At 35.8% G+C, this 13,663-nt stretch overlaps 2 protein-coding genes across 2 annotated transcripts; both read right to left on the reverse strand.

The window, feature by feature from the left end:
• Positions 1–14: 14 nt before the first annotated feature.
• LOC112451572 lies at positions 15–1,666 on the reverse strand (the record flags this gene model as incomplete). The annotated part of the gene is made up of 2 exons (XM_025011230.1): positions 1,580–1,666; positions 15–1,307 (listed from the first exon to the last, which is right to left on the reverse strand). Coding segments are annotated over exons 1-2 (1,380 nt in total), but the record flags the coding sequence as incomplete, so codon positions are not given.
• Positions 1,667–2,176: 510 nt separating this feature from the next.
• On the reverse strand, positions 2,177–3,632 carry LOC112451573 (TM2 domain-containing protein CG10795-like). The gene is made up of 3 exons (XM_025011231.1): positions 3,296–3,632; positions 2,865–2,946; positions 2,177–2,764 (listed from the first exon to the last, which is right to left on the reverse strand). Exons 1-3 carry the CDS (start codon positions 3,492–3,494, stop codon positions 2,488–2,490), a joined length of 558 nt encoding a protein of 185 aa, XP_024866999.1. The 5' UTR covers positions 3,495–3,632; the 3' UTR covers positions 2,177–2,487.
• Between the last annotated feature and the right edge of the window lie 10,031 nt (positions 3,633–13,663).

The raw sequence follows: 13,663 nt of genomic DNA on the forward strand, positions 1-13,663 counted from the left end.
TGTTCCGTAGGTACATCTTGCATTTTTTCATCTATATTCGGTGATACATCGCTAATTGGAGGGAATTCTGGTGCATTTATTGCTGATGTCGGATCAATTGCTTCGGTGTTGAAATTTGATAGCGTCATTGTGCTGTCTTTGATATTTTTATACTGTTCTGTAGTTACATCCTGTGTTGCTTTATTTAATTTTGATAATATGTAACTGTCCGAAGAGAACGGTGCCGTGTCAGTTGTCTCACTGTCCACGTCAGCATTTGCACGATACTCCGGTTTGATTGAGGTCATAGAAGTCGTGATAGAATGCGGTGCATCATTGAGTTCTGTCGTTGATGGCGTGATCCGTAATCCTAATAATGACGATGATCCATTCTCCTCGTTTTGTCCTTCGTCAGATGTTTTTTGCACAGGTTCAGGCAGATTCGGAACTTGGCTGTGCATTATCTCTTCGTCAATACTACCGTCAGGAACTAAAACTTCTTTGACTGAACCTGATACATCCATATTGCTATCATTATCATTATTCTCTAACAGTGTGCCTGTTATACTTCCAGGGGTAGTAATAATATCATCATAAATTTTAGAATTTACATTTTCCTTCTTTTCTACAATAGGATCGTCTGCGCTGGCTGTACTTTCATCGAGTATTTCAGAAGTTTCTTTCACATTTCTTTCTTCAGCTTCATCGACACTTGGAGATTCCACATTCTCGCCCGGCGCATCCGGAACACAGACTGTATCCACCGAGTTATTGTTCTGGCAGTCCGGCACAATGTTGCAGACTCCTCTGTCCACTTGATATCCCGTGTTCTGTGGACATTTTAAAACGCTTTGATGGAATCGATGTCCGTTCGTTTCGCACGTGTAAAACATAGAACAGTGGCCGAGCACGGGAAATCGGCCGGATCTCGTGCAGCTTGGCACTCTAACGCGATCGAAATACATGTAGCTGTCCGGTGGGATGATATTGGGAGTTAGCTTGCTTGAATCGTAGTAGACACATCGTTGGAGACGATTGTCGAAGATCTGCCCGCTCGCACACTGCGCTAGGATTGATTTACCGCGTTTGCAGATGTGATAATATAGAGAGCTCTTGCAATGCGGCTTCAAGACGTTGAGGCCACAGGATCGTCTGTTTTCAACGTGAAGCACCTTGCCGCCTCCTGGCACGCCCAGACAACGTCCTTCCTCTTGATCATAGTACTGATTTAACTTGCAACAATGTATGCTTGCAATAAAGGGCTTAAGTGTTCGTCGACGCCGGATTACCTGCAGTTCCACAGCGTTTCTTTCTGTATCATCAGTGTACTGCAAAAATGATTCCTTCGATATAAAGATTAAACACAGTAAAGTGAATATAATGCTTAATAAAATTTACACTTTATTATGTGAAAAATAAATGTAATATATAAAAAATAATATATTTGCAATTTATTTTTTCTTTTAATATACTTCGAAATTTCAACAATACTTCTTTTGTTAGATTCACAAACTTCTCTTGAAATGTATTCTAGTTTTACTCTTTTCTTAAAAATTAGATGTTTAGATACGAATTGCGTTATGATGATAAAATTGCTTACTCCAGAATTGCTCGACGAACGATATACTATCGCAATTAATAGTAAGATTCCGAGCGGTAGAAGTAGAGTCTTCATAGTTGAAGTCATCGTACGAAGCGGCTCGTTTCTCAACCGACGTGCCGTCCCGAATACCGATTTAATGAAACGCGTCCGTCTTTTCAATCACGAGGGGATAACTTTAAAGAGCTCGTCGTGGAGGTGTGCAGATTTATATATTTTCATATCGGAAACGTGCCGGTTAATATGTACAAAAGGCGAAGTGACAATGCATCTTCGGTCGGCATCGTCTCAGGATTTCCGAGAACGCGAGATGTTCGTGCGCGAAACGCCGTTAACGAGCTGCCCGCACGAAAATAAAGGATAATAATGAACGCTTCTTGCTTTCGCATTTATATCAGAGGAACGAGAGATTGGGAACAAATGCGGGATCGCACGAATCGAATTACGTCGGTGCATCGACATTACAAAGTATAGCTTACAGTCTCGCGATAAATCGCTCAAGGCCGACTGAGTCATAATTGCGGTATTCGGCAGTTTGGTATTTGTGTTCCGAGAAGAACTCCGGTCGGAATTGCAATGCATAATGAACGACGGAGAGCCTTAGAAATAAAAACAAAGTTTATTATTTAATTATATCAATTGACAATACGTAAATCAGTAGTAAATCTTTATATATACAGTGTTTTTCGTTGAGAGAGACGAATATCTACAAGTTAACACGTTCGGCTTATCTATTAGAATAGAATACAAAGATTAATTTACATTGAAATATATATAAAACGAAATAGGACTCCACTCTAGGATTTATACATCGTTGCTCGCGACAGAAGCAGAAGCTATTATACAATTATATATATATTTTTTTTAGAGAAGTTGTCATTTATGCGCTTCGGGTATGCCGGTTTCTCTCAGCAGTCGTATTGTGGCACTCTGTACGTAAAATTGTTGCTCCTTATGATGTTTATTCCGGCACCGTAATATGGCATCACGTAGTGCGAACCGTCCGCCGGCCCTACGATTTGCGTGGCTATCAGAATCACGTCGGCGAACTGGCCAAGGAAGAGAAATCCCAGCGTGCTTAGCTTGAGCAGGCCCAGGGCGGGATATCCGAGGTAAAATCGATCCGCGCCGAACATACCGAGAAATATCGACAGCAGCAACGACGTCTCAAAGGAATATCCATTTCTGAAAGCGATAATTCTAAGCGTGAATATCCAAAAATCTTATAACAAATCTGAGGCTACTTAATTATCCACATCTAAGCCATCCCAAAAGTCACACTTACGTCCATTTGCATGGTATATCCTTCTTGAACGTGTTATTCTTCGTTTCTATGCAGATGAGGCGATCGGCAGCTAGACACAGCACTGTGGAAAACAAGAAATTACGTTTAGTTTCGTCAGAATTATAATTTCGAGGATTCGCTCGCCCGCAAACCGTTATTTCCGAATGTACGACAATATGAGAGAAAACATCACAGCGCAATGCAAAACGAAGGGTTACGAACAAAACAAAACAACTGCTCCAACTGTCTACGCTTTACCTTTTTTTTTTTTTGGAACGCGGGAAAATACGTGTCTGTCTCGCTTTATAAAAGTATAAAACGCCAAAAAAAAATATAAAGGTGCGAAAGTGCGAAAGAACGTAACGCGGAGGCGAGATTGAGGTTAAGAGACACCGAGAGATTCTGCCGTTCGAGAGATAGAGCCCCCCTACCTTTGGCCTTGTTCTCCTTGGTGCAGCCGCGCGGCTGCTGCGTCTTCGGATCTATGAAATCATAATCGGGATGAGGACAGATGTACTGCCCCATTCGTAGGTTATTGCAGTCGACCTCGTACGTGTCCGCGCCATCGGACAGCGCGATCACCGGGAGGAGGACGAGCAGCCCGCTAAGGAGTCGCGCCGAACGGGACATGCCGTCTCATTTTACGCGACGTTACTCCGGCAACCACCGCGACATTGCCCGTCGCTTCCCACGATCACGAGACGACGGACGACGACGTTTGCATCCTCGTGTTTTGAAACGTCAGTCGGAGACGTCGGAGCGGAGAATCGGAGAGTTCGGAGACTGTCCGACTGTCGGGCTAGCCGTTCCGCTCATCGACGGAGTCGCCGCCAATTGTCATGCCCATGAGACGGTTCTTCAAACTACCCGCTGTGGATAAAATTACCCTCGCGTATGATAACAGCGAGAACCGATATAGGCACGTCATCACGCTGAGACACAAAATATTATTCCTGTTATTAGGAGAGCAGGACAGCAAGGAGGAAACACGAGATTAGCTGCACTTCATAATCCAACTTTTGCCTTATTAGTATCCTTCACTGAGAAAAAAAATTGTTAATCTCAAGAAATATTTAGTTCGATACGTTCAACTAAACATTTTAGTTAGTTAACTAAATATTGGTTGTTTCAACAATTTATTTCATTTCTTTAATCAAGAATTAATTAATTCAACTAATGTTTAGTTAACTAACTAAAATGTTTAGTTGAACGTATCGGACTAAATATTTCTTGGGATTGACACTTTTTTTTTCTCAGTATTGTAATAGCGACATTCAGCCTTCGATAATGAGAATTTCGGCGGATAAACGTAAAAGAATAAACATGAGCAATAAATGAGCATTTATTACAAAACCATGCAATGATTTAAAATTTTAAAAGATTGTGCTTCGCACAAAGTCAACAGAAACGAATCGCTGTTGGAGTAGGCGCATGGAGACGCAGCGTCTCGTCGAGGCAAACTGACTTTCACACGTCGATTTGTCATTATGCAACAACATTTTAAAACCTTTTACTGTCTAATTTAGTTCGAGAAAACCATGCATTGCGTTTATGGACACATAGAAATATTAACACAAATGTATTTCTTTGGATTCATCTAGGTAGTGTCGCGCGTCGTTGTCCGAAGCGTCGTCCGTCGGCATTCGGAGCTCTCTCTTTCTCGTTGACTAGCGTTATGCAACAACATTCTGAAACGTTTTATCGTCTGATTCTTCTCGAAAGAGCATACCTCGCACTAAAGCCCCCACAATATGAACATATTTCTTGCGATTCGTTCAGAATCATTTCCGGGATTTTGGAGTTTTTATTTTCCTGTCGCGGAGCGTCGCGCGACGCTATTTGCACAGTTCCCTTTTTCTCGCTGGCTAGCATTATGCAACAACATTCTAAAATCTTTTATCGTCTAATTACATTCGAAAAACCATGCCTCGCATTAAAGGACACATAACAATATTGAAATGAACGTATTTCTCGAGATTCGTTCAGTAGCTCGTCGCATTTCAGAACTTCGACTTTCTCGCCGAGCGACGGCACTCGTCGCTATCTTTTTCCCGTTGTTTAGCATTATACAGCAGCATTCTAAAACTCTTTATCGTCTAATATTGTTTGAGAGAGCATGCCTCGTATTAAAGGACACATAACAATGTTAACGTAAATGTATTTCTTGAGATTCACTCGGTGTCGCGTATCCGAAGATCGGCGCTCTGAAATATGCCGATACGCGACACCGACTTAATATCTCGAGAAATACGTTTATTTTAATATCGCTATGTGTCCTTTAATGCGAAGCGTACTCTCTCGAACAATATTAGACGATAAAGAGTTTTAGAATATGCTGTTGCAAAATGCTAGCCAACAAAAAATGTGTAAAGCCACGAATACCGTCCGGCGGCTATCGGTGAGAAAATCGAAGCTCTGAAATATGTTAAAATAAAATAAAAAGTCGCTCGGCGCACGTTTCGTTAAGATCTTGCGCACTTTCTCGTCTTAGTACGTGAAACTGTAAAATTGTCAGTATTAATAATGACTACGTCCAATAGTGCAGATTTCAAATTAACGAGTGATAGTTAAATCATCTTTCTATCGTTTGCGGTTGCCGAGATATAAGCGTTTAATGAAAATGATGAATGGCGAGGCGCACGATTCTTTTGGCCAGCTCGCGCTTCATTGCTTTAATAAACGAAAGTACATAATTGCGAGTAATACAATTGAGTATATAATACCAATAGGGCAAAGTATAAAGTACAAAGTCTTTCTTTAATCATCTTTCTATCATTTACGGTTGCCGAGATATAAGCGTTTTACGAAAGTCAGAAATCATTTTACGCCCGATCGTTACGACACGCGCGCGCTTTACCATGTTAAATAAACGGAAGGACGTAATTGTTAGTAAGGAAATCGAGATACTCCAATAGCGCAGAGTATAAACTAAACAGTCCTTTTCGAATCATCTCTATATCTTGGGTGGTAGCCCAGATATTTGCGATAAACGATAGGGCAGACTTTTTTTCTCGCGCCAAGCCAGCGACACGTGGCCTTGACCTACTTTCGACGATCAGCTGTGCATTATTGATTTACTTTCTAAATTGACCTTGACCTAGATCACCGAGTCCGGGAATGCCGTCGCGCGACGTGTGTGTATATGCACGTGTGTGTATATGCACGGCAACGTCTATCGTCTATCCGTAAAATTCATAAATATTTCGATGTTTTTGCTAACTGATTTTTAAAGATTTATTTTAAAAGTAGCGAGAGGCCTGCTTCCAAACAGCGTCATTTACGCTGCCACAGAGCTTCCTCCCTAACGTGAGATGTATTATTAATGATGTTGCAATCACATTAGCGCTAATTACAATATTTTATGTCGTTTTTGAATAATGTTTATATCTGTGGTGGTTGCAGAGATACATATATAAGAATGTATTAATCGTTGGCTAGCATTATGCAACAATATTCTGAGACTTTTTATCGTTTTGTTGTTCGAGAGATCATGCACTATGTTAAAAGGCACATAACAATGTTAACGTAACGTCATTTTGTAAGAATTCTCTAAAGTTCGTATGCTGATTTAGGAAACGTTTTTATTGTGGTTTTTTATTATTCAATAACGTTTTAAAACATTTTATTTTAAAATCTTTGAATCGCATATTGTTTATTGGGATAAAGGCATAAACAATGTACTATTCATATTTTTAATATACCTTAATATTGTTAACCAAAAAAGATCCGACGGCAACGGTAATCATTGATAGGATATTATTACATACTCGTATGTTAAATCAACATGACAGCAATTGTTCGTACCGATCAAATAGATTTTGCAATATACGAAGATTCTCCTGATTATAAAATAGTACCTTTTAATTTGTTGGCAATTTAATTTGTTTATTAATTAATGAAACAAACTATTCCCTGAAACTACGAGGTATACTTCGTTGGATAAAACATTCATTACAGTTGATTTCAATTTGTTATCATCTTATTGTTAATCTTGCAATATACACATATATACGTACGCGTGAATTATACAATACATTATGTATCACATAAGCAAATGTTATTAATAAGTACATATTAATTTAATGAACAATACATATTAGTATTAAATTATTATTAAGTAATAGTGAGAAATACATTATGTATTCGTTGACACGCTTGAAAAATCATAAAAATTATGAAAAAAATTTTTGCGTTATGAGAAAAGCGAGAATCGCGAATTTGGAGTCGTCTGTAATTCCTCAGAAATCGCTCCTGTTACGCGGGCAGCATGATGAGCAAGGAAGTATTGCAGGAGGTATTCGAACAGCGCGCAGCGGCAAAACGAGTTTGCAGTCGTTTGTAATTTCTCAGAAATCGCTCCTGTTACGCGGGAAGCATGTTGAGCGAGGAGGTTGCAAGAGCTATTCGAGCAGCCGCACATGGCGGCACGCTTACCCCCACTATTACCCATCGCCATCAGAATGGCGCGCCGGGCTCACGACGAGGATGCCCCGCCTACGGCCAATCAGAGCGCTGGCAGTTACGCCTGGAAGGGGCAGCAGGTCTCCACGCGCTGACCAATGACCGCGACGATACGAGGAGGCAATGTGGGGAGGCAACACCCGCGCTTAGAATACCTCCGTCAACCTCCTTGCTCATCATGCTTTCCTGATATATCAGGAGTAAATTTCCGAGATTTCGCGGTGCGAAACCTGAGTTTCGCCTACTTTATCATCCGAGTTAATTCTTCTATTAATTTTTATTATCTTCTAACGTCTTTGCTGATGCATAATTAAATTCTTGCTATTTTTAAATTATAGTATTTAAGATTAAAATAACCAATTTATTTAATTATTGCCATATTGATTAATTATAGGTATATGTATATGTACATACACATATGTATATTATGTTTAAACGTTTAATAACTACTTGCGTAAATTATTTCACTAATTCGCTAAAAGCGACAAATTAAAATATGCTGTATAAATGGTTTTTTTTAAGAATAATAGCAATTACTTAATATATCTTAAATTAGTTTGCAAAACTACAGATTTGTTTGATAAATTAATAATTAGTGTTTATTATACTTTATTAAACGAATGAACAAATTTATTACGAAATCTGACATTATTGTTTCGTTTGTTTCGTTGTTAAATGAGCATAAAAAAAACGTAAACGTGAACGTAAATGCCAATATAAAATTGCTATAAATATCACGAAGATAACAATTGAATATCTATAATAGATTTTAGCAAGTGTCCAGAAATATTTAATCGACGTACGAATAGCAGATACTTCGAAAGATTAAAATTTGAACACATTTTATTTGTGTAACAAAAATTAGAAACAATTTAAAACTCTGCGAGACAATTCATGGAATTAATATGTGCACAATTGACATATTTATTTCTAACTCATTTTGATTTGTCCAATGTCGTTCTAATATTAAATCACGTCGCTCATTACGACTGGAATGAACATCAGTTGATTACATATTGTCGTACGATGTAAACGTGGTAGATTGAATTGTCAAGATTGAAAAGTTTTCAATGTTATATATAATAAAGCATTTTTAATGTATAAAAATAAATGTAAAGTGCGTAAGATATTGCTGATAGATAATCTTTTCCCTGATTTTTATATCAAACGATTGCATTCGCCGTAAAAGTAGTTAAAAGTAATTAATAAAAGTATAATTAATTTCATTTGTATGATGAACCTTGCACGCATTTTTTATAAACGACAAGGAAGTTTGACAAACTAATTAAATGCAAGTAATACGCGCGCATTCTCCCGCGGAAACTATATAGAATGAATATAGAAATAGTGTATTAATATGCATGCGATAAACTGGTTACTCTCGAGTAATATACTTTTTGGAAAACGCGGTAGAGATGGCTGATGGTTCTTATCGCGATGCATTTAGTGGAAAATGTAATTTATTACGAGCTTCGAGACAGAAAATTACCATCAGTAATTAATTATCTGTTAGATAAGCAAATAAGTAATAGAGCATACTGTGTTTCGAAATAGTGCGCACGAAATGCCGTTACGATGCATTTCGTTGAATAAAATTTACCCGACAAAGAGTCATATATTGCCTAATTATTTGTTAATTTATATTAATTTAATTTTTTCTATTTAATGAAAAAAATATTATTTTGTAGATAAGACATTAAAAAATAATAGTTTGGCTTGAGACAAAGGAATTATCGAAAAAGATGTAAAACAGAAGTTCTTCGCTGATAAAATTAAACTGTGACGATTTGTGAAAACACACACAACTATATTCATTAATCATCCATGTCCATTAATAGGATGCAATTCCTATGGTTGGTCTTGTTACGTTAGAAAAGCTACAGATACCATGTGGCTTCCTGAGACGTTTAGCAAAAATACGCGTCTACTCAGTTTGTTTTTCCGGAAAGTCAAGGACTGAAGTGTCGGTATATTTTCGTAAGTTCCACTTCCGGAAACTAAAAACGAAAAAGGATCCTTCGCTAACACACATTCACTTCCGTAAATTTTGATACGTTATAGGTAACAAAACTCTATCTATTTATATATATGTATTTGTATACAATAATTATAATATATATCTATTGCACATATATTTTTATCTTTAATAATTTCTATTTTTCATTATTTTATTTTATTTTCGAATATTTCAAAATATTTTATATTGTTTCGCATAAATGCAGTAACATTATTTGAATAAATAATAGCAACATTTATGTTGAATTTAGATTCTTATAAATCTGTATCATGTGGTGAGATTTCTTAACAGACATACTATTATAATTTTACTAAATTATTTAGCTATATATGTTAAAATTATATTTCAATATTTATATATACATATATTACTGCCATATGAAGAAACTTAAAACGTTACCTGTGACAAAAATCGCGTTTATCAGTACGAAAAGCCAGTTTTGCGTGTCTAAATTTTAGCATCAGAATTTTAGCTAGACGAAATTATATCGGTTTTATTATTTTTGCCACGCGGAATCCTCTTTTTCACCAGTGACTCACTGTACACATGGAATTACCATTGGCATTCTGTACGGATCTCATCTCAGTAGAACGCGAACCACTGGGGAGGGAGGACGCGTGTGACTCCTCTCTGTCTCTCGTCAGTGTCGCGTGCGACATGTACAATCGAAAGTGTCAAACGGAAGTCAAGTGTTTCAGTTTCCTGTATTTATATATTCGGAAACGTGAAAGCGTTATACCTGTGAATCAATATTAATATTAACAACGAGAGAAAATAATCAGATTGTCGGCTTCATCAGTACGATTGATCGAACAAATCATAGATAAATAAGAATGATATCAATCTAGTCAACAGGTAAAGTCTCTAGTCATTAAATAAATTTATATTAAAATTGAAAAAAATCTGAAAATTTAATTCAAAATATAATTATTTCTTATTTATTATTCTACATAATTTGTGATCAACACTTGTATATATATTTTGTATTTTAATCAAATAGAATAAAAATAAATAAAAAATAATTTATTAAGTTTTCTCTTAACATAAACAAATTAAGTGAGAAGGCCAACGGCCAAATTACGAGCATAATAAAGTGTTGATTTAAAATAAAGTCTTTAGAGTTTATTTACAAAAATATGAGATAGAGACATTGTACGTTCTCACTTAGCTTATTTCGAACTATCTTATTTAATTTATTTCGAGAATGTGTGTAAAATGTTGCAGAATAATAAAACTAATGTGATATTTGTCGCGAGAAGAATTTTCGAAATGCATATTTATACTTATGTCATTATATACTTTAATGTAATGCCGGTAATGCGGACTGATTTATGAATACGTTAACATAACGTGCAATTATTTGACAAATTATGTCCAAAAGTTAATAAATTAAAGTAAATACAAATCAAGCAAAAATTGATGTATGTACGATGACAGTAAAAAAAAATTTATTAATAGTAGAATCGTGTAGAATAGAGTATATCTATATATATATCCACGTCTCGTATTTCTCTTTCTTGAACTTAATGAAAAGTTACGAATAGAATACAATTTTTAAACGTATATTCTGCGATCTTATCTTACGTGTGTAGATCGCTTATAAGATTTTCTTCAATTTTATTACTTTATTCATTTCATCCTTGACCTTCTTCATTTGTTACGCATGAATAATAAAATTTTGTGTAATTATTAGCACACGTGCTCTCGTTATCGAATGTTAAAAGTTATTCAACACTTCGGTATATTTTTAGAAGACACAAAGCGTTCGACGAAAATAATCCACGTGCGCGGAATTTCCGAATGGAAGGCAGATCTAATTCGTTGGAGGTGCTATTGCAACATTGATATAAAAATAACATGAAAAAAATTGATTCTTAAAATCCAATAATGTGATTGATAACATTTATTCAAATCTATAAATATTTCAACGTAATTTACTTCAATCTATTTAAATATTTAAGGTGCACTATTTTTTCCAGAAATGCATTTTAAGAATATTTATTTCTCATTATTTTTATATTCACACGCATGTGCTATAATTTGATAATTATATATTTGTTAGAAAAACAATGTATTTTTTACGATAGTATCAAATTGGATAGACATTATTATTTTTTTTTTAGGTAAACGAAGCAATTAATGAGCAACGAATGATATCTCGTGTGAAAATTATCGGAGACATTTCACACATTGACCGAGATGGATTTCTGCAAACGATACAAGTCTCTGCAGATATTGCCGACACTCGCAAAACGAATCGTTTGGTCCTGGCGAGTCGGAAACGGCACGGTATTCCAAGTGCCGGAAAATGATCCGCATTCGCCGGCCGGCTGTCTTATTGAACTGACGAACGTCTTCGTTGCTATTCTCACCACGCTCGTTGCCGCGATTTTAATTTTCAAGTACAAATTCTGCGCGGCCGGCAAGTAAGTTGACAAAAAGAAGAAATATTACATTTAAATTGTAATAATTGTAATAATTTTGATTACATTCATATTCACGAATATCCACGTTTCAAAATTTAAATGTTATTTGTAATTTACGGGGTAATTATTCCACGCGTTAGTTAAGCGAATATTAGAAATGTCCTTTATGATATGTCGATATAATTACGGAAGTTAATATAAAGTTTCTCAGATGTCATCGTACGTAACCAATCTGACGGATATTAAATGAAACGCGAAAGATCTTGTGAGATTACTCAGGCTTAATTGAAATAAATTTCAATTAAATGAAAAATGCTTTATTCGTTTGGGAATGCCCCATGATTCAAGCCCCAAGTGAGAGATGTTTCTATCAAGGAATTTGCTCCACTTGATGCCATGAGATATATAAGCCGCCAGTAATTATATGCGTCATCCATAATTAATCCATATGTTCAAGGCATAACGTGCTCATCATCTTTCCGGGTTACTTTTGATAATTATATTTTACAATTTCCAAGACATTAGTATTATTTACTCATGCAAATATCAGAATAATATATATCAAATATGTATAATTTTAATAATTTTATTATTATACATATATACAAATGCGTATATAAACAGATTAATATTAATATTGAATTTTTACATTGTTAACGAGATAAGCTTATAAGCTTATAATAGACTGTATACAGTCTTTTTTCTTCTTGGAACATAATTTTCCTGCTCTCTTACTGGGTATTGGTGATAATTAATGGAACGCTTCTCAAAAAAGCATATTGATTATTTTTCTACGTTGAAGCTCTCACGGCACATAGTAACGCTGTTTCACGTTTCGCAGAAACAGCGGAGTATATACCAATCGATCAATTCTCCGGTATTTTCGCAATGTGACTCAATATTTTATTTGCTAGGAATGTAACACAAATTACGTTTGACTAGCATGCAGTATACAAACGCATATACTTATTATAAATTTGGACTATGCCTATATTGCCCATTGCCCAATTTGGGCCCCGAGTGAACAGTTATGAGTCATATATTAATATTAATCGATAGGGGGTACTTACAAAGTACGAAAGAGAATAAGGTTTTAATTGCAGTCTAATTAAAGAGCGTACGGACATAACCTGGCCTTATCCCTCTTCAGGTTCCTCTTCCTCATCGGAGCTCTCTATTTATATAAAAAAATTGCTGGCTGCTGTTGCTGGCATGAATGTCTTCATCACGTTTTGGGCATATCCCAGATACCATATGACTGTCATTACATGCGCACAACACCCAACCGTACGACATTCATTTTTACAAGACATCCTTTTTATATCATTTCAATATGTCTTTGGTACAATCCGTTACCACCGTCACCGCGGGGAGGTACCCTAAACGCAGAGAAATCGGACAAAATTAATGATACATGCGGGCATAGTCCTTTTCGAGTATATATGTATCGTATATCAATACTTCTATGACTACAAATATTTTAATAAATTCAACGTTAATTAACCGATTAGAAAAATAAGATTTTATTCTGTTTAAGATATTTTTATTTTAAAGAAATGTTTTTATGTTTTAATATCTATATAAAAAAATTATATGTTATTGTCGCTGAATTTGTTAAAATTAAGAATGATGTCGGTTTATAGGAAATATATAAATATTCTTTTACTGTTAACTGGGATATTTTTACTACAGTATTTATTATTCTTACCATAGTCTTTATTATATAGTGCAACAATATATTACACTATTTAGTACACACATGCAGAGTAGTTATTAAGTCTCGCCGTCAGATCTTACCCGGCAATTACTCTACACCTATTCACTATATTGTATAATGATAACACGCTCGCGTATTCCTAGGGCGTGTGTAAAATTTTTGTCGCATGGAAATGAAG

Source organism: Temnothorax curvispinosus, unplaced genomic scaffold, assembly GCF_003070985.1.
Source record: "Temnothorax curvispinosus isolate PA1 unplaced genomic scaffold, ASM307098v1 QBEX01002379.1, whole genome shotgun sequence".
Taxonomy (NCBI): Eukaryota; Metazoa; Arthropoda; class Insecta; order Hymenoptera; family Formicidae; genus Temnothorax; species Temnothorax curvispinosus.